The following is a 22,899-nucleotide window of genomic DNA, read 5'->3' as shown; positions in this document are numbered from 1 at the left end:
CAAAAGTTATGTATCTAATTTGTCAGTTTAGTTCAATTTTTTCTTTGTTTGTTTTTAATAAAACCAAATCAAATATTGTCGGTTGTTTAAAATTTTAAACCAAATCAAAAAAAAAAAAAAAAAAAAAAAAATCGGTTTATTTAATCGGTTTTCAATTGACTATTTGAATCGGTTTTTAACCAAATCGTAACACCTCCACTTCCGAGTATAATTTGATAATGTATAGAGATTCACTTGTAAAAATTTGAACTTCAATGCTTGAGTTTCACATCTGAAGAGTCTTTCGAAGGTCATAGTATTCCGAAGTTTTAGAGAGTTTGAACTCCGCACTGGAATTTTACATGTAGGAAGTTTTCAAACTCACAATATGTTAAAGAGTTTCACATGTAAAAATTTAAAACTCCACATGTAGGGAGTTTATGAAACTCCTTCATAAAACACAGTGTGCCGGAATTTCACTTATAGAAAGTCCAAACTTTGGCATACTTTTCCCATTGAAAGTGATTATTTCTCAATTATATTTTAAACGGTGGCTGATTATTTAAAAGTGAAACAAAAAGTGAACTGTGGTGAAATTTTTTCGTGTATTAGCGAAGGTTATTTTATCTAAATTTTATTTTTAAATTAAAAGTGATTATTTCTCAAATATATTTCAATCGTTGAATATTACTATATCTAATAAGGGTTAATATAACTTTTTTATAGTACTTAGTTAGAGTCTTTGGTTATATTACAACTAAGGGTTGCCAACTAAAAAATTCCTCTTCCGAATTTACCCCTATATTTGTCTTTTATTGTTTCCTCTACTATAGGGTGTTTTAGGAATATTTAGGCACTTTCAAGCCTTTTTTATTATAGAAAATCCCTTTGACTAACTTGTTTGAAGTTTGTGACATGTAATATAACTTCTTCATATGCCTTATTTTTACTCCTACTTTATTTATTTATTACTTAAGGTGCCACACCAATTTTGGGAAATTTAGAAAATTTTAAGGTTCTCTTAAAACGCTTAAGAAATTGTGAATTGTGATGATGTCAATTAAAAAAAATACGTCACTATGCATAATTTGAATGAGAGAATACACCATATTTGCAGTTACCTTAAGTAAAACATGTATTGCGCACAAAATTGAAATTTCTCTAATTAACAGTTCGTTAATTGTTCAGTGTGAAACTTTGAAAATTTAATAGATAAAATTCGTCTTTATTTGGATTAAATATTGTTACCTAAAATATTTATTTTTATCTAATCATTTGTTAAAAATATTGAAATTTCAATCTTTTCATCGGCATGTTTTGTTTGTTTGTACGTTGATTACCCATATCGTTCATGCTTAAGAAATTAACTTTTTTTTTGGATATTATTTGGTGTAGGTGATCATGCGCTTCACGTGGTATTTATTAGGATTAGGAGTGCTTATTTCATGACCAAGCCCGGACCATCGCTTTTATCGTCAACAGAGAGAGCAGCTCGATAAAGGAAGTCGGCTTTGGCAAAAAATGATTCCTTTGCCGGGCGCTACCGATGAGGCGAGTGTTCTCGAAGAGAAAATCATGATGATGATGATGATGAAAGCGTGAGGAGAATTCGAAACTCGAAATGTTAGAAGGTGCAAAATCAATAGGTGCAGGAGCTGTTACAAATTGCTTCAGCGGGAGCTGCTCGGCTCTCGATTCTTGAGCATGTTAGGGGATTAGGCGGCAGTTGAAAGAGCTACTCCAAAGCTTGACAAAGAAGCGAAAAAATCTTAAGGAGTCTATATGTCTCAACCTCCCGGTTTTCTGGATACCGCTCATCCAGGATATGTCTGCCCACTTCACAAAGCTCTTTATGGACTGAAGCAAGGTCCCAGAGCTTTTTCCACTTGTTGCAGCACTATATTGTGCTCTAAAGGTATTCCGTGGCAGTGCCTATGATACCTCTTTATTCATTCGTCACACATCTGGGAATAGTATCTACCTTTTTTATTTGTCAGGTGCAGGATCTATACGAAAGGCTATTGAAGGGACGGCGAATCTTTGGAAAAGCTAAAGCAAACCAGAAAGGATTTTTTTTTTCAAAATCGTACTTGTGCTGTTAGCAAAAAAAAAAATCATATGATTTCTTATTTTTTAAATTTGATACTTAATTATATTTCTATGCATAACGAACAATGTAAGTTGTAGTTTATACCACATTCATCTAAAAAAATTGCAAGGCGTATTACGCGGTCAGTCAGTACAATTTTTGGTATCAATTCGTAAATATATATTTTATTATATATTTACACTTGAAAATTACATAAAAATAAATTAAAATATGAACTTGACGGACTAGCTTTAATGTTGAGAACAACTTTGAAAAATATGTAGTTAATGAGATAATTTATATTTTTCCAGCAGTAGTAATATCAAACATCTTGTGACAAAATGGAGTAAACTTTCTATGTTTTTTGAGTCTCATTTTTTTTATGCGGGTAAAAAATTTATTAGACGTTGTTTGTTTGTATAGGGAAACATGATTAAACTAATCATGAGGCATTGAATCTTCATTTGTGTTTGAGAAAATAATTAAAATGTATATTTTACAAAATAATGTACCACTTAAACTAACAAAAGGAAAAAAATGTCATTTTCTCATCACGTAAATTTTTAGAAAGTTAAAGGAAAGTCTAATTATTATATTAAGAAAAATAATTAATTTTCTTCATCTTTTCAATATACTTTGTATATAATTGAATTAACATTTGCAAAGTATGAAATTTTATTTTTATTTGTTTGAAAGTTATCTTTGTTTATATGTAACCTCATTAAAATCTCAACAAAAGAATAAATATAGCATATCTATTTGATGTCTCTAGAACCAGGCTATTTTTCTTTGTTTTGGAAGAAAATGTTATAGTTCATATTGGATGTTGTTAAAAAAAATTAAGGGACTTTATGTCATGTATTTGTTTGAACGTAAAAAAAAAAAAAAAAAAAAGGTCTAAAGTAAGGGGGGAAAAAGAATTTTTGTTCAATTTTCAAATATTTTTGTGCAGTTTAAATATATGAGAAGCCTTTAATTTTTGAGAGTTTGCAGAAAATATCAAACTAATCTTTAAATAAGTTAATGTGACAAAGAGCGGGATTTTTTTTTTAAAAAAATTACAAATTTAACTTTTAATCTTGGTTTTGGGCCCGTTTAGAGTTTGCAGAACATATCGAACTAATCTTTCAATAACTTAATGTCACAAAGAAAAAAATAAAAAATAAAAAATAATTACAAATTTAACTTTCAATCTTAGTTTTGGGCCCGAGCTTTACACGGGCCAAAAGCCACTAGTTGAACATATATTTCAAACTAAAAATGGTCAGCCCTTGCCATTTTTGCGACAAAGAAGACAATGACGTGCTGCAGTCATAGTCAGAAGTCCAATTAATTCGGTGCACCAGTCCAACTTTTCTAATGACAACGTGCCTGGCAGTTCTACTCAAAGCGTCTAAAATGAGATGTATAATTATTTATAAAGTATACTATAGAAAAATAGAGTAATAATATGTCAACAATTCGTAATTTTGAAAAGGATGTAAAGGAAATAGTATTTCTACTTTTTGGTTGGTCTTTTAACATAAAATATAGATTATGCCCATTATTTATTTTGGTTTGCCTCCTCTTTTTGTCTCTCGCTTTTTTCTATTTGCGGAGTGGGTTGGTTAGAAAGCTCTGAAAAGTCTAACCTGCCCTGAAAGTTGAGGTTGCTATTATTTGCCTTGTTTCCTTTTCTCTTATTTCGTGTGGATTAGGAAGAGGGAGAGGATCCCAGATTTAAGTTTTATGGATTTAATATTTATAATTTTTGGCATTGAATTTATTGTATATTTTAAGTTATGGGTTTATATTTGCTAGTTATTGCAATTTTTATGTATTTTTATACATAAATATATGCTCGATCTTAAAATTATTGGATTCAGATGAACTCAATGCTAATACTCTACATCCACTTCTGCCTAGAAGATTTTTTCTCTATCTGTTGTTGGGTATCTGATTTGTAACACAACTAACCAGACTCACACTAGAAAGTTTCACTTTGAGGATAAAGCGTTTCCTATTAAAGATGATTTCATTCTTATAAGTCAAAACTCAAGCTCAAAATCTTTAATTAAATATGAAAGAATATTTATATCTTACAGTGCCTTTTGTCTCCATGAAGATTGAGATTTAAGTACTAATGTACTTATTAACTTTAAGAAAACAAGCACGTTAGGGAAAAAACAGAAAAAAAGAATCAAAGCATATGTTTTCATTGACCTAAAAATAAATATTCAATTCACATATATATATATATATATATATATATATATATATATATATATATATATATATATATATATATATATATATATATATATATATATATTGTATTAACGTCCACCACATCTCATGTGCACAAAGCTCAGGAATAATGAAAGTGTTTTGCACTCGAACGTGGCCATATAATATTCCAACCAGTAACCATTACCACATGTTTGTTTTTCGGTAAGTTATGGTAAACGCTGTTGTTATATGACTTAAATGTAGATATACTTTCAGTAATTTTAAGTCAAACACTTGCCCCTTTTAAATTATAAAAATCTTATATACATATACACCCTCCCTCCCATATTACTTGACCATGGTACTAAAAATATGTCCCAAATTGCTTATTCATTTACAAAATCAAGATAAAATTAATTAAATCTTTTTCATCTTACCCTTAGTATTAAATGTTCTTGAAAATAGTCAATATTAATTAAAATGTATTTATTGGATAGAGATAAGGGTAAGGTAGTAAAATACATCTTTTATTTATGATTTATTAAGGGGCGTACAAAAGGGAAAGTGACCAAGTAATAGGGGACAGAGGGAGTATAACGTTGTTATTCTTACTTTTGAAATTAAATACTAAACTCATAGCATCCTCATATAACAACGCTTCACCATAACAATCAAGTTTTTTCGAAATCGGATTTTTTATGTTATAGTGTACCTCGCTATAACAGTCTTTTACGTATACCAGCAACAACTAACTTTATAATAGTATACTCTTTGTAAAATTACTCCCTTATAACAATTATCTTTTTTTTTTTTTTTTGATAATATGATAATTAACCATCTTTATATAAAAAAATATATATATCTATGATTACCAATAATAAGTGTAGAGATTTTGATCAAATATTTTGATACTTCAATACACTATTTATGACAGAGAATGTTATATAAATATGTATACTTATATTAAGCTTATTCAAAGTGTAATTAAGCTTAGAATTTGGCATTTAAAAATGAAAAACTATAACAGCGAAATATTTTTTAAAAGTCAATGTTATTATACATGTATAACAACCATTCATTATAACAGCCAAAAAATTTGGACCAGCATTGCTATTATAGAGAGATTTGGTCGCAATAAAAAACTTACACAAAGGTACATTCATCCAAGTCCAGAGGCGGAGCTAGCTAGGCTTCAGGGGGTTCCGAACCCCCTCGAAGAAAAATTACAGTGTATATATAAGGTTAAAATTATTTTCTTATGTATATATAGTAGATGTTAAACCCTCTTGCCTTCATCATATATTTACTTCTTCATATTTTTTAACCCCCTAAGTGAAAATCCTGATTTCGCCACTGCATCCAACTAACTAACTTTAAAATATTGCAGTAGAACAACAAAATATTAAAATTAAATAAAATTGAGAAAATCCTATATATTATATAATTTATTTTGAAAAACTACAGATAATTATATCCAAAATGCAAATATATATATATATATATATATATAATTACTAATAGTGTATTTATTAGATAAATTGTGGTCTTTTTTTTGGTAACTCTTGTGGTCATTTTCTATTTGAGAATTTTGAAAGATACATATTTTAGAAAATATTATTCTCTTTTTTATCAAAAGAGTGAATAAAAATCTTCAAACATGTTTATGCTCTTTAATAGAAGCTTCTATTTTTTTTACTTATAAATTTCTTAGTTATTATTATATTTTAATATAGTACTACTTAATTTGTTCATATATGCCATATATAATCCTAAATTACATGGGCGAGCAATTCTGCGCCGAAATTTTCTCCAACAATTTTTCAGCAAAATTACTGAATTAGTGGTGGCCCAAAAAATCCTCTTACCCACGCTACTCCGAAAATCAAAAAGGAAAACAATATGAAATTTCCTTTTTCAACAAATCCAAACCCCCCCCCCAACGCACCCCCACGCCACAAAAAAAAAAAAAATCAAAAAAATACAACTAGCGAAGCATTTTTCAGCACATTTTTAACGCCGGCCCCAAAATATCTTCTTTCCTGGTATTTGTTACGTGACACTTCTTTCGTCTCAATCAGTCCAAAAAATCAAACTCCTCCCTCAATTTTCATTCATAGACATTCTCTCCCCTTTATCCTAATGACTTTTTAAAATGCTTACTTTATCCTTACATTATTAACTTTTTTTTTTTACTTCTTTAAAATTACTTTATTTTTCATTTTTTAATTTATGTAACAAATTTCTTATAAAAAATTAATATTATCTTCTAGGAGAAGTAAAAAGTGAGAAATACTAATTGAGTATGTAAGTTAATGACGTTCAATAATAGAATAACTTAGCGCAATAAGCAAAAAATTAATTTTATTAAAAATAATCAGAACTTTAATATTTGTTTATACAAGTGAAAAATAATTGGTCATAATAACTTTATAAATACATTTCTATGTAAGTAATGCAAAAACAATTAAAAAAATAGAGGCAATTTTTAAAATTTATATATTTATACTGTAAATGAATTTTATTATAATTTAAGAAATATTCCATTAGAGACGACCAAAATTTGTTTATTTATATAAACAATAGAGAATAAGAGAGAATTGAAACTTAAATATACACACGTGCATATACATACATATATACATACTTACTGCATATAATATTGAAATAACAATCATAAAAAATAGCATTATATTTTTGTTCTAAATTGATAAAAGTATTATTCTACTTAATGTTAATAAACTTAAATAAGAATCTATAAATACCTACATTAAATCAATAAATATTATATATAATATAAAAATGTATTACATGAATGGAGGATTGAAAAAAATAAGGGTGAAATAGTCATTGTATATGATAAAGGAGGGAGAATGTATATTGTTCAAAGTTGAGGGTTGAGTTTGATTTTCAAAGCAAAGTTGGAGCGTGTAAAATGATTTTCACCCTATTTTGCTATATGTAGTAACAATTTAATTTTAAACTTTTTATTTTATCATAATGAAAAAATTTATAACCACATAAGTTTCTAAAGTTTGTTTTAGACTACAAATGATTTATAGTACATTTTAACGCTAGCCCCAAAATATTTTCTTTCCTATTTATAACTAGTTGGTACTTCCTCTACCCTAGTTTATGTGGTACTGATTCGGATTTTGAAAGTCATTTTTTTAGATTTTGACTGTAGATTCAAATATGAAATTTTAAATTTTTTGAAATAAAATTTATATATTTAAAAAATATAAAAAATAGTATAAATCACAATAATTAATAATTAAAATCTTTAAAAGCATATGAAAAAATCGTGGCAAAAATTCTTTTCCTTTTTCACATAAATTATCTGCCTTATTTATAAAACAAAAATACTAGTATTACATAAATTATGACGGAGGGAGTTACAACTATTATAGAGTTTTACAAAGGAACTTTCTTGTTTAAGGGCCAAATGGTTGACCAAAAATGTCGTTTTTTCTCGTATAAGATGTTGAACAGATCTCAAGAAAAAAACAACCCTCATTAATATTTTTATATATCATTTTTCTTCTTTCTTTTTCATAATGGTTTCTGCAGAAACCGAGGCTAATAGACCAGAAAGAATCAAACTAAAAGATGGAAGAAAATTGGCTTACAAAGAAAGAGGTGTTCCTAAGGACAAATCCAAGTATAGAATCATTATGGTTCATGGATTTGATAGCTCCAAAGAAAGAGATTTTCTTGCACCCCAGGTAACTAACAATCTAGCCACAAATTATATTGATATGTTCTTGAATAAAGTTGGCAAATACCAACCAACGTTGTCATGGGGTGGTAAGTACACCCAGAATGCTTGGGTTCAGAGTCACTGTTGGAGATTGCGCTTGTTAGGAGTCTTTTTACCTAATATGGGATTTTTCGGCGCAAATTCAGATTAGTCGGTCTCCGATGCGAATACGGAGAACCACATAAAAAAAGAGTTGGCAAATGGGTAGGTTGGATCAAATTTGGACGGGTCAAAATGGGTTATGACCCAACTAGTTCAAAATGTATGAATTATGGGTCATAATTTAACCCGTCCCACGTGACCCAATTTCCCTTTCTTTTTTATAATGAGAAGTGTCAAATGTGCGGATTGAATAAAATTTGGGCAGATCAAAACAGGTCATGACCCAACTCGCCCCAAAAATGCATCGAATTATGGGTCATGATTCTTACCCAGTAAAGAAATGTGAATGTTGACAGTTTGTTTTTTCTTAATAGTATTAGTTTTAACTTTTAAGTATGTCCAAATTTACATAATCATCAATTTTCTCAAATTTGATTTTTTTTAATGTTCATGTTTTAGTTGCATTATGATCTGTTTTAATGCAATAGTTTGATGGGTCATATCTAATTGAACCCATTTGGTGATGTCAATAAAATGGTCATACCCAACCTGTTTAATTTTGGGCAGGTTACTAAAAATGGAGTCATTTCTTGAAGGACCAGTTAGACATAACTTGTTAATTTTTTTTTTTTTTTTTGTCATTTGTGACAGGAACTTATGAACACATTGGGAATATATATGGTTCAATTTGATAGAGCTGGATATGGAGAAAGTGATCCAAATCCAAAAAGATCACTAAGCAGTGAAGCAACTGATATTGAGGAATTAGCTAATCACTTGGAATTAGGATCCAAATTCTACATAATTGGTTTCTCAATGGGATCTTATCCAACCTGGAGTTGTATCAAACACCTCTCACATAGGTAACATTAAAGTTCTTGCTTTCTTTCGTCGAACCGTCATTTTATTCTGATCAATATCAGCAATGCAGTTCATTCAACGATAAACTTAATGTGAATGATATAAGCTAAGAAACATCATGAAACCCGAATGAACAAAATGTTGAATAGAAATTTACAGGTCTCTATTGTGGTCAGCATTTATATACTGTGAATTCAGGTCTTGCTTTGCTTTCCTAATGCCCTCTTTATTTTGATCAATATTAGCAATACAGTTCATTGAGCAATAAACTCGTAGCTTATTTGGCCAAACTTCTAAAATCTGCTTATTTTGAACTATACTTTTCAAAAAAGTACTTTTGGAAAAAATAGCAGTTTGTGTTTAGCTAATTCATATCAAGCATTTCTGTTAATATCAGAATAGTAAGTTGTGCTTGATAAAGTTTTCAAAAGTACTCCTGGTTAAAACAACTTTTGTTACTACTCAAAAACACTTGTTTTGTTCCAACAAGTTAAGCTCAAGTTGAAAAAATAAGCACTTCTAGGTTCCCAGAAGCTTGGCCAAACAGACTAGTAATCTGAATTGTACAGATTAGAGATAACATGAAACCCGAATGAACAAAATGTCAAATTGAATCGTACGTTTATATCCACGTAAATTCAGGTCTTCTTTCTCAACTTGCTAGGTTAGCCGGGGTGGCATTTGTGGTTCCCATTGTCAATTACCAATGGCCCTCTCTCCCGGACTCTGTAACAAAGGACGACAAACGGAAGAGGTGGTACAAAAGGATGACTTGGGTTGCAAGATATGCTCCTAGATTATTGCATTGGTGGTTGATCCGAAAAACGTCTTCCTCCCCCTCTGCTGATAATACAAGACCTACATATTTTACTGACAAGGACTTGGAGCTTTTAAAGAAGGCACCTGGATTTCAATTTCTTACCGCGGTAAGGTCAATAACAGTAACTACGCCTTAATCCCAAACAAGTAGAGGTTGGCTATATGGATCCTCACTGACCTTGTCGTCCATTTAAGCTTAGCTTAGATAATGCAACTTTTCTTTCCATACTAAACTAGCTGATACATCATATTGTTTTAACTTGTACTTTCCATCTTCAGGATAAGCTAAAGAGCAGGAGTGTTTTCAACAACCTCCGAAGCGACTTCCTTGTGGCGTTTAGTAAATGGGATTTTGATCCTTTGGAGCTTAGCGATCCTTTTCCTGAAAACGACCAAAGTTTTGTTCACATCTGGCATGGCTGTGAAGACAGATTTATTAATTTGAAACTACAAAGACATGTCTCAGAAAGGTTACCTTGGATTCAATATCATGAAGTTCGTGATGGCGGACATTTGTTGATCTATGATACCATTGTCTGTGAAGCCATCTTAAAGTCTCTTTTGCTTGGAGAGGAGACACCACTCTATACACCAAAATTTTCTTCTTAACTGTCACATCCTTTTTCTCCAAAAATTTTAGGTCTTTGGAGCAATGGGAGAAATAACCTTTTTCGTAAATGTCACTTTGATTTTTCAAGCCACTTCTCGTTTCCCATCCCAAAAGAATTTGGTGAAAAAGGGGGTGACACTGCTATATTAAATTCTCCATCTCTTTATTTTATGTTAACGGCCGAAAAATCTTTTACCCCACCAGCATTAGGACTCAACAGCTGGAAGTTTTGCATCACTATCTATATATATTGTGGCTAGCAATTCGTCGTGTGTTCTGTAGAAATTGCAGACACAATCAGTGTCAAAGCTTGGACAGCTAATTTTTTGTTGCATACCTGCAACTATGAGTAGCAGAGCTGAAGTTTGTAATTGAGAGAAGAAGTTGACATGGTGAAAGAGAAGTATATTGGTAGAGATTTATATAGTAATCTGAGTATGTTGTACAGCCCACCAAACAATTATTGATTATTGCATACTTATAATTCTTATTATAATCTTGATTTAATAACTACGAAGCATCTCAATGTCCAAGATAAAAGGAACAAGGGGAAGAATCAACGAGGCGAGTGTACAAGCTGCTATATGCTATATAAAAACTCACAATTTTCTAACTTTTGTATTCCACAGTACTTGTGAGGCAAAAACTTCATCAAAAGTCAAGAATTAGGCACTTAATTGTTAGTCTAGCAATGGCTAGCAAACGTTGGCTACCTAACGCAGATTATCTTGCCAATTTAGACTAAATTACCAACACTCAAAGAGATGATTTGGCACCAGAAATGAAAAAATGCAGGACGGGGGGAAATAAATGGTCTGAAAATATCACAACCAACCACAAGTTTCAAATCAGCTTCTAGGTGATAGAATCAGATTCCCAATTCGTCAAGCACCAATTATAACTCTGCGGATCAAGGCTAAGGTAGATTAACAAAATTCTCCTGAAAAATGTTGTCTCTACCAAAGTGTGACGTCTTTCATGATTTTCATTCCACTTCATTGACCACTAAGTCATAGCCTTAGGTACGAACTTTCCAATATTCTTATACTTGCAGAATTAGGATATGAGGAATTTTTTTTTTTCTGGGATCTATCAGAACATTATGTGTTACTCGAGCCGAGGGAATTCCTGAAACAGCCTCTCTATCTCCACGAGGTACGGGTAAGGTCTGTGTATACTACAAACAGCCTAGACCCCACTTGTGGGAATACATTGGGTATGTTGATCTATCAGAACATTCATGTCTTGCACCTGTATGGAAAAGGTTAAGCATGATAGTGTTTTTGTGCCAGTGGCAATTACTAGAAGGGAAAAACAAGCTGGAAGCAAAAACTTTGGCCTTTGCAGCTTGTAAATGGCGACTTTAAAAATGACCTGCAGCATTTTTAGAAACCGGATATTTGGACAAAACAATCAAACAATGATAGCTTAAGTAGGGTTCTTCATCCCAATGAAACTGAGGGGTGTGATTTCCATCGCCAAAAAGTTAAGGTGGGGGAGGGGTAGAGTTGTTATTATAGCAGTTAGTTCAAAGTGACCAAAATTTACCAGTTCCTAAATTTCTATTTTCTATGGAAGAGTACACTTAACATTTAATATTATGGAAATGCAGGCAACCAAAGATCCATTTTGATCTGATACCATAGATTAGAAAAGAAAATTTGGGTAAATATCTACTAGTTCATTGGATGAATTAATCAACAAAATGAGAAAATCATTTACCTGACCAGGACCCCATGCTCTGACAACGGTTTCACAACTTTCAAATCCGGGCTGGTTAAGAAGGCCATATTTACTTCAGTATCATGTATATGATGGAATAACTTCTGATTCATACACCAATTAACCACCCATGAGGCGTAGTTTTCAATTCGAGATGTCCGCTGGTCTAGCGAAAGCCTCATCTCAAGCCCAGCCAACCTGTATAAATACTCAGTGCGTTAGTCATAAATCCATTATACATGACAATACAGAATTATCGAGGTTTCTATTCTATGTTAAACAATATAAAAATGGATAAACTCATTTCTCTCAAAAGGAAAACGAATAAAAAATATACATGTATGGCAAGTAATTTAGGTGCCATTGAATCCAATTGTTGCGAGCTCCATAATATCCAATGCTTCACATATCGCTGAGCATTTTGGACGAGAGGAGATATATTTAGAGCTCCTCTAGGATGTCTTGGGAACTTAAAACAGAGTAAATAGAAGAAAATACAACTTTCAAGTACCAAAGATCCATAGAAAATGAAAGCCAGCTTTAAAGATAGAATAACTGAAATGATGTTCGTTTAAAGCCAATACAAATTTTTAGAACTCATCTTCTCAGTCGCATGTCTAAGAAATAATATATAAACTTGTAATTTTCAGTCTTGTTCCCTTTACTTTCCTATATGGTAAATATAATTAGATTGAATGATCGTTTGTATCACTGCAAAAGATAAAAAATCTAAGGGTCACTTTGCTAACTACTTAACCGTTACATGCAATCCTCCTTTGTAGAGATATTAGTACGACGTCACAATTCAAAACTCAAGAATACTGCAAAAGACTAGAAATTGTCCGGAAACGGAATAACAATGCCATATCTTGGATATGGATGACGAGTAAGAATAACCTGCTTCCGAGGCCAAGAACATACTCGTTGTAGGAAATTGCACAATAAGAACAAAGAAGAAGTTCACATGGCATCAAATGTTCACATAGTCACATCCAATTTCAGTGACTAACGTCTGTTGTTCTTCATTTCCAATTGCAGACACCTTAAGTTAACATACCTCAATTTTTTCATTTCATACTACTAGATGCCGAACACTATTGTCTGGAACGTTGGAACTAAGTAGGCATTTGGCCATAAAAACCAAAAACTTTTTCACTTTTTTGGGAATTTTGCAGTTGGAGTTGTGTTTGGCCATAGTTTTTGCAAATAGTATTTTTTAGTTGAAATGTACTTATTTTGGTTGTGAAAAAAGTGGGAAAAAAAAATAAGTTTTTTCTTATTTTCCAAATCCCAAGTTGTATTTGGAATTTTCATGGCCAAACACTAATTTCTGAAAAAAGTGAAAAAAAGTTCCGGAAAAAAGTGAATAATTCTTATGGCCAAACGGATCCTAAATCTACAACAACTATGTTAACGGCATCAATTAAGAATTGAATGACATAAGCAAGAATTTTTCTTCATCGATGAACCATGACAGAAACTTGAGCTTAGTATTATAGTTCTCTCGAACAAATACCAATTAATCTACCCCTTTCACTAATATAAGGTTGATTGTTCTACCACTATATCAAGAACACAAAATATTGAATGACAATCACAATTCTTAACTCATAAATTAGTCCATTCTATTTTCTTTTGGTAGTCGATCGTGAAATTTCTTTGTTTCTGTATTTGCAAAGTATGAGTGTGTGACTTGTTATAATAAATTAGCAAGAAAGGAAGGGCTTTATTATTACCCAACCAAGGAACTCACTCATAGACTCATCATCTACACAAACACGGACCTTTGAAGCTTAGCTATAACTAGATCATCTAAGTTTCTCTGAGCCCCATTTTCATCGAGAGATCAATATGAAGTTATTCTATCAACTGAGCAAGTCCCAATCGTGAAAATTAACCTTCAAGAAAATATATTCCCTATTATTATTTTTTCAAAAAAAAAAAAAAAAGCCTTAGAAATTAAATTAGTATTTCAGATATGCAGAAGCCAGAAATATTGTACAAGAAAATTTTGAAGCACAAGAATGACAGCAAATTAGTGAACAACATTTTATAACAATACTAATAATTACTACAATTAATCAATATTATACATATTTGTTATTTCCAATATAAGACAGAAAACCAGTAGAAGAAATCCATTCCAAATAAAGAAAACTGATAAGCAGAATCATTTTTAATTAGTGAAAAAAAAACAGCAGAAACTGAAAGAATAAGTACAACGGGAAAAAGAACAAACCCACTTGAAGAAAACGGCAGAATCATAAGGAGAATTCAAACTCTTTACAAAATACAGCTTTGTGTTTTATCTTAAGTTCAGTTTTTCTTGTTTATTGTTAAAACGGTTTAGAGCCCGTTTGGCTAGGCTTTAGTTAGAAAACGAAATTTTATTTGTTGCCAGAACATCAAATTTATCGTTTTGTGCTTAAAATAAGCTTAAAAAAATAAGTTAGGATAGCCCAACTAATTTTTTTTGACTTATAAACTGTTTTCAGTTGGTTTTTTTTAGCTAAGCGAAACAGGCCTTGGTCTTTCAGTTGGTAAATATTGGGAGGGGTAAGAATATAAAAAGAAAATTGAGTGAAATTATAGAGAAAATGATATAAATGGTCCCTTAGGTCTGAGAGTAAGCTCAAAATGGTCTTTTAAGTATATACTGCACAGTTTTTGATCTTATACGTTTGTCTAAAGTTAACATTTTTAATTTTCATCAAATATTTTAATATATTTGTTAGATTTGACGAAAATAGTTATGGATTCATATCTATATATTCTGATTACAATCACGCTTTTGTACACATAAATTTATGCTCGCCTCTAAAGGAACTAAATTCAAATAAACCTCATACGGTAACATTGGATCCACTCTGGATTAATAGAAGTTTAGATCATTTGTTTAAATGTATTGTTGGAGACAAAACTTAGAAATCGTGACTTAGCATTACCATTAGTCCCTTTGACATTGTGTATGGATAGTTGGATACCTTCCTCGTTCTCTCATTAATCTTGTCACACCCCAAAAGAGAAGTCAGTGACTAACATTCAATGATGTTGATTCATCATCAAACAAATCAGAATACATGTGCCAAGTACAAAGTGCATTTACTAGTAATTTCATATTTCAAAATAACGAATATGTGGAAACAAATAGATTGGCCCTCCACTTTAACTTATCTATGTGCAATTTAGTAGTGCTATTGCACCCCTGAAATTCGACGCAGATTAGATATAGTTATATATGAAATAAAACTTGAGTATAAAAGTTAAAAAGCACTCTAGAAACAAAAAAGACAGTTGAGTGCTTTAGTTTTCAGGCGGAACTTTAAGTGTTTGGAAGCTTGGGGGACCTGTCTTCGAACCTCTTGCCCAACATTTCATTTTTTTTTTTTTTCAATTTTAATGATGCTCAAAGTACAGCTTTTGGTCGCATCTTTTCCTTGTCCGTAAGTATATGCTATCGGTAGCAACTTATATGAAAGAACATGAAGCACCCACAATTCTTAAATCCTGGGTCCATCTTTTCCTTGTCCGTAAGTATATGTTATCGGTAGCAACTTATATAAAAGAACATGAAGCACGCAGAATTCCTAAATCCCGGGTTTGACACTGCTTTAACATAAAGTAGATTAAAGGTCTGCATATACTCTACCCTCCTCATATTCATTTTATGGGATTTCACTGGGTATGTTTGTTGTTGTTATTTTAAATTTATTAAAATTGCGATACAAATTTTCTTACAAAAAGACTTGCAACAATCTTTTTCCTACAAAATTCATTTTGTACATTAATTTTAATTTCAGAAAAAATAAAATTCTCTAATTTCTTTGTCTACATCTCTTCACTTGTACTTTTATATTATTTTATACAAACACATTTTTTGAAGTTCAAATAATGGCTTCGAAGACTCTTTTCCCAAACTTAAATATTGTAGCGAAAAAAATAAAATAATAAAGTAAAATATAATATAAAGCCCTATCTCTTCTAAGACATACCCAATGCATTCGTGAGTATTATTATTACTTAAATTATTAAGAGCATGAGTCGGGGTTGTTTCGTCGTCCACCTCCAACTCATGTGTAAAGAAAAAAAAGAAAAAAAAAGAAAGTGGATCACATCACCTCCAAATTCATGTTTAAAAAAATAAAAAAAATTGGACCACATATTAAAAAAAGCAATATAAAAAATAAAAAAATAAAAAAGTGCACCCTATATTAAAAAATCAAACAATATTCATATAATTTTCAAAGTATCCCCATTAAGTCAATAACGGTGGATTCATTATCATGCGTATCAACCCATTATTGTTGAAACGAATGAAATTATTAAAAAGAAAAAAAACGTGGACCCCATATTAGTTCTTTTCTTCAAAAGATTAAGTAGTCAAACCATACAATTTCCTTTCTTTTTCTTTTATTAGCCTTAGATCTAATCTAGATATTTAACTCGTCGTATTGTATTTGCTATTCCGCCATGTCATTTATTTTTATGTTTATTAAAATAAATATAATTAAAATATTTATATTTTAAAATAAGATAGAATATAATTACTTTTTCATTTTTATTCTTACTCTAATAAACGTGAAAAGAGATTAATGTCGTAAAAGAAAAAAAATATTAAATGGAGATCAAATAATAAATAAGATAAATTACTCAAATTATAATGCTAATTAACGTTTCCCTAAAAATATGTGCAAAAGATAACATGACAAGTAAAATGAGCTAAATCAAGAATATTCACCAAAAATTAAAACAGAGTAGTTCTTTGTTTAAATAGAAAATAAAATTTCTACTTTGTTTCGTTTGAAACGTATCAAATTAATTTAATAATTTGAACTAGAATTATCCAAATCAAAATTTGATAAAAAATAATAAGTATTGTTTAATTCCAATCTACATACATTAACAATAGAATATTTTACACCTTTCAATTAATCCAATTAAAATTCAAAGTATCAATTGTTGCTTAAATATTGATATTGTTTTGTCTCAAAGATAAGAAAATAGTTTCCTTTCAAACAAATCTTTTCTTTTAAAAAGTATTAATAAATTTTTGCAAACTTTGTATTCGTAGCAAACACCAATATAATAAAGTTTTGGACATGGAGCACAAACTACAATGTTATATTAATCGTGTTTTGAACATAATATACATATATATGCATAAAAATAGTGCAAATTTATATATGTTTGTTAGCAATATAAAACATATATATTATCACTACCCAAACACAACTACATACACATAGATACACTATAATCCAAAATGTTGCACACGGGCATATGCCATCTATCCTATTAAAAGAGCTACTCCACTCCAAAGTATGCAAAGGGGTATTGCTAAATGACCTAACTTGTTTTTGACACAAATTGGCACAATACGTGTATAAAGTTTACATTAATCTTAATGAAGAATGACTTCAACAGTTGGTATTTCCTTTCAAAAAATTTCCCTCTAAAACAAAACAATTATTATACTTAAGTACGTTTAAACTTTTCTTTCTTTCAACACCTCGAACTTATAAATTAGTCTTGTGTAAAGATTCACTTTAATTTTTCTGGCTCAAATTTTTATATATTTATACATATACCTAATTTAGCTATACGGTCAACAGATTTATACGACCTACCAATAAAAACTACATGTTAATGTACCCTAAAAATATCTAATGCGACCTACAATATGGGTGACTTTGATTAAAACATTGAATTATCTCAATTCTACATATATCTAGTTTAACTATTCGGTCAACCTATTTATAAGACCTACCAATACAAACTACATGTTAATGTAGCCTATAAATATCTTATACGACCTACAGTATGATTGACTTTGATTGAAACATTAAATTATCTCAATTTAGTTAAGTATTAAATTAAAAAAATGAAGTAGCCGGTAGTCAACACTATGTTTGACTCTAATTGGAATATTAAATTATCTCAAATTAGCTAAGTATTATATATGATTGAGTAGCAATTAGAAGGCATTGATTTATTTCAATCAATTTCTTAAAAAAAAAAAAAAAAAGGTAACAAACAATCAACACTATAATTGACTTTGAATGAAAGATTTAATTTAGTAAAAATTTAGATAAGTACTAGATATGATTGAGGAACAATTAGCAAATTTTGATTTCATTCAATCAATTTTTAAAAAAAGACAAACAATGAATGAAACAAGCATTCAACACTACGATCGACTGTAATAACATTGAATTATTTCAATTTAGCTAAATATTATATAGGATTAAGTAAAAAAAATTACTAAGTTTTGATTCAATTCAATCATTTTTTAAACAAAATAAACGGGATTTCTTCAAAAAATAAAAATAAAATAAAAAATAGGCAACTTTTGTATGTAATTTTGATTTTTTTTCCTGGTGTTTATAAAATATTCATAGGGTATATAGGTTTTATTGGTAGGCCGCATAACTAGGTCGACGTATACCTAAACTAGGTGTATGTATAAAACAAATTAGAGGGAAAACATGAACTAAATCTTTACCCAAGATTAATTTATGAGTTCTAGGTGTTGGAAGAATGAAAAACTTAAACATACTTAAGTGTAATAATTGCTTTGTCTCGAGAGAAAAAATTTGAAAAAAAAAATGTCAGATGTTTGAGCCACTTTTCATTAAGAATAAAGTGGAATTTGGGTCAAAACGAGCTGTCATTTAACACTATCCTTCGCAAAAGCCAACAATTTGCAATATCTTGGAAACAGAAACTGGGATCTCTGCAGAAGAAACCTCAAAGACTTTGGGAGCAACAAAATTGTAATTATCATTTCTGTGTGCTTTTGAAACTTCCAAAGTAATTGAGCATGGCACGACCACCTCACAAGTCACAAGTTCCCATGCTGCAAATTAGAACAACTTCTAGAGTATTAGTACTACTTTATGATGTTGTAGCAGCTGTGATTCATCAGTGAAGATAAATGGAGTATGCTTATGGCAGAAGTATCCTGAAGCTCTTCATGTATAGGGCATGTCAGTTTTTGAAATTCAAAGAAGTTACTAGTACATTGAAATACCATCAGTGCAAGCTACTCTGTTAATTAGTTGTTGTCTACAAAAATAGTGATTTAGTGCCACTTGTGTTAAAGCCAACAACAAAAAAAAAAGTGCAACTTGTGAATAAAATATTAAGATTGGATAGGATTTGGACAATAAAAAGAGCAAAAATTTGAAAATTATGCTGTGTTCATACTCCATACTCAGCCAAAATGTTGCTATTTATGTGTATAGGCTTCAATTCAATACTTAGCCCACTAACTTGAAGCACTATGTCCAGCATGATCTAGGAGAATCACTAAACCATATTGTTTACTGTTTAGAATAAACATCCACTAACTTATCCTCTTCAACCCTTTACTTATTTTACTCCACTTCACTCGATCTTGGAGTTGGATCAGTAGTACTGTCTTTCTTGATTTTTGAAAAATCAGTAGTGCTTTCACTTATTTTCATGTTATTAATACACCCTCCAACCAAGTTGATGGTAAATTAATAATAGGCCAAGTTTTTAGAAAGTTAAAAATATATGTTTTTAAAGAGAAAGTTGAGATGTATGATGAAAAAAATAAAAAAATAAGTAAACGATCTTTTTGAAAATAAAAAAAATGTATGTTTATTTTTGAAGCATTTTTGAAACATTAGTCAAGCACAAATATAGTTCTAATATTGGTAAACATGTTTTTCAAATTAATTAGCCAAAAAAAAAAAAAGTTGTTTATTTTAATGAAGCATTATTTTGAAACATTAGAAAATCAAACACTTGACGTGACTTTTCACTCTTCAACAAAAAGCAACTTCATTCCTCAGCTAACATAATAATAATTAAAAAAGAAAACGACTAATATTGGATTAGCTAAAAAAAAGTGATAGCATTTTTAAAGATTTTTTAAGTGTTGAAAGTTATTTTATAAATAAGTAGTTACGTGTTTAAATAAAAAAAAGAAGTGGTCTCTAAAAATATTTTTGTTAAAACCAAAATGGCTTTTAAGCCAAAAAAAAAAAATTGGGGTTGAGCAACTTCTGGTTTTGGTTTAGCACTTTTTAACTTAATTTAAGCTAAATTATTTAAAATGATTATAAGCTGATTTGACCAACTTATAAGCCAATCCAAATGGGCTCTATAACTTTTCTCTTTGCAGATGTGCACATAAATCACAATATTTCGCTACCCCAATAATTTTGATCATTGCTCATCACATTAATGCCATCTCTACCTCAACGGTACAGACAGCACATCTAATTAGTATGCAACAAATATTTTTTTAGGAGAAAAGACATCATTTCTAGAACAAACTCAAGTAAACTGTAATTATTTACCCCCCTAAACAACTTAATCGATAATTATTTACCCCCTTAACGGGTGACGTGGCAAGAAAGTGTACTCAATCTCTTATGGGAGAAAAATAAACACTAAAAGTGAAAGAATCTATCTTCTAATTGATGATATATTAAGATTTTCTTAATATTTTATTTTCTATTTTAAATTAACTTTTTCCTTTTCTTTTTTTTACTATGCTCCCACTATTTTTTCTTCTTCTTTTTTGTTTCTTTGTATATATAGATTTAATTTATGGGTTTGATTTGACACAAATAAAGAGATTAAATTTGTTGAGTTAACAAACTCATTTCTCAAAAAAACACCGTGACTCATTCAAATGCATAAAGTTGACATTTGCATAAAATTGTACATTTGCTTTGTTGCTGTGGTTTCTCTCTCTAGTGTTGTTGTTTTTATTAAAGTTACTTTTTATTACATATTCAAGGAACAATTCCGAAATTACAATTCTTGTTTCCAAGAAATATTATTGTTATCAATTGAATGCACCCAAGCTAAGAAGAGGGGATGTGGTCGTTACTATTGTTAACAATAACAATGACAATTGTTATTGTTATTCAAACGGTGGATTTGGAATTACGGGTTGCATTGTCTCAAGTCAATTCATACTTATGTTAATTGTTGTTAATTTGTAAACCGAGATTAAGCACGTGAGTTGAACATTAAAGAAGATTAAATGCAAGTCCCGATCCGAGGCATACTTTCTTGAAACCGACTTTTAGTTATATTTAGGCGTACTTTTAATAGCCAAAAAAAAAATTTTTAAAAAAAAAAAAAAGTTGTACTTTTAGTTATGTTTAGTTATGCCCGTCGTTCTCATATCGTTTCTTATATTGTCTCCGTTGTTAGTATTAGGAAAACTTAATACATTGATCTCAGGTGGTGATTTTCTGTGTTCAACTTTTAACTTAGAGGAAATAACAAAAGAAAATATGAAAATGCAAGAGTTAGCCGTATATCCTTGAATGCTTATTTTTTAGTCAATTCATACTTTTATGTTTTGTTAATTTGTAAACCGAGAACATGTGAGTTGGAACAAATAAGAAGATTAAAAGTTAGAAAAATGATTTATGAAACGTGATTTGACCAGCGAGTTGTGATTTTTAGTTATGTTTAAACCAACTTTTGCGTGTTTAAATTAAAAAATAGGGCGTCGTTCTCTCGTTTTTATATCGTCGTATTGTCTCGGTTATTATTAGAAAACTTAATACACGTGTGGTTCAAAGTTCTATTTTTGCAGAAATAATGCAGAGTGATATCCTTGAATGCTTATCGGGCTCCTTCCGAAAGTTAAATTTATTAGATTAGCTCACAGGAGAAAATGAATCTACCACTCCCCCTATACTTCCTAAAGAACTTCGTACAATGAAACGTGCTTTCACCACAAGGAAGTTGTGTTCTTCATTGCTAATGAAGAAATCACGATATCCTAATGAAATCGCGTATATGGAGGCTTCAACCTAATCAATTTCTTGCTTGACACCTTACAACAAGTTCCCTGATGTAATCAATGACTTCGACTTCAATACGATGTAAGGTTTCTTCAATACCTCAACGGTATAGAGTACGGTGGTGTTGGTGAGAATGAGGAGAAAGTAGAAGAAAGAGAAAAAATAATAAAAGAAAAATAAAAAACAAATAGTTGGTAATTTTTAGCAAATGTAATGACCCAGCGGGGTAAATAATTTCATTAAGTTGTTTAGGGGTAAATAATTGTAATTTATGGAAGGGGTAAATGATGTCTTTTTCTTTTTTTAGCAATGTAATGACCCATTGCGCATGTAATTTATGGAAGGCATGTCATTAACCGATGTCATGTGTAAAACTCATCCATTCTTAATTAGAAATTAATTTAAAATTTAAAATCAGAATTCTCAAAATTTAATTTCGTCTAAATAATTCTAGATAAGAAGTCTATTTCGCTTTATAGATATTTTCCTATTGTTTATTTTTTTATACTTAACTTCTGATAAGTTTCATTAGTCTTTGACAATATCAAGATATAGTGGCATCAATTATCTAGCTATAATTTATGAACTTGAGTCCTTTAATTGCAAGTGACTTTGAATAGTAATTGTGCGCTTTATTGCTGAGAAAAAATAGGTACCAGTATCTCGAATTGAGTTACTGAATCTTGTAATAGAATATCAGTTAATTGTAAAAGAAATACAATTTTTAAGATTCACGCTTAAGTAAGTGTCTAGTATACTAAGGTACGTAAATAGAGCGAGGAACATCAGATTATAACAAAGCAACAGAGGTTAAATAGCTCTACACAATATAAATATGAATTAAACGGAACAAATTTCGAATATAATGTGATTAAATATTTATTTTATGGAAGACAACAAAAAAGCATTTCTTAATTACGAAGTAAACAATGTAATTATGTAAGGAACAAAT

General features: G+C 30.2%; 1 protein-coding gene and 1 long non-coding RNA gene across 6 annotated transcripts; one reads left to right on the top strand and one right to left on the bottom strand.

Moving 5' to 3' along the window:
* The first annotated feature begins 7,711 nt into the window (after nucleotides 1-7,711).
* Nucleotides 7,712-10,875, top strand: LOC132032584 (uncharacterized). The gene is made up of 4 exons (XM_059422223.1): nucleotides 7,712-7,998; nucleotides 8,787-8,998; nucleotides 9,661-9,922; nucleotides 10,095-10,875. The coding sequence occupies exons 1-4, from the start codon at nucleotides 7,831-7,833 to the stop codon at nucleotides 10,422-10,424; spliced, it is 972 nt and encodes a 323-aa protein (XP_059278206.1). The 5' UTR covers nucleotides 7,712-7,830; the 3' UTR covers nucleotides 10,425-10,875.
* Nucleotides 9,601-14,503, bottom strand: LOC132032585 (uncharacterized). Of its 5 annotated transcripts, none has more exons than XR_009408544.1 (4): nucleotides 14,387-14,503; nucleotides 12,148-12,345; nucleotides 10,291-11,676; nucleotides 9,601-10,197 (listed from the first exon to the last, which is right to left on the bottom strand). It is a non-coding gene; the product is annotated as an uncharacterized LOC132032585 (long non-coding RNA). The 5 variants fall into 5 exon arrangements; XR_009408543.1 differs by having other exon boundaries at nucleotides 14,391-14,490; XR_009408542.1 differs by lacking the exon at nucleotides 14,387-14,503 and adding an exon at nucleotides 12,485-14,378.
* Nucleotides 14,504-22,899: the final 8,396 nt, after the last annotated feature.

Source organism: Lycium ferocissimum, chromosome 10, assembly GCF_029784015.1.
Source record: "Lycium ferocissimum isolate CSIRO_LF1 chromosome 10, AGI_CSIRO_Lferr_CH_V1, whole genome shotgun sequence".
In the NCBI taxonomy this organism is placed as follows: Eukaryota; Viridiplantae; Streptophyta; class Magnoliopsida; order Solanales; family Solanaceae; genus Lycium; species Lycium ferocissimum.
The sequence above is the reverse complement of the archived record's forward strand: the minus strand, read 5'-3'. Positions and strand labels throughout refer to the sequence as shown.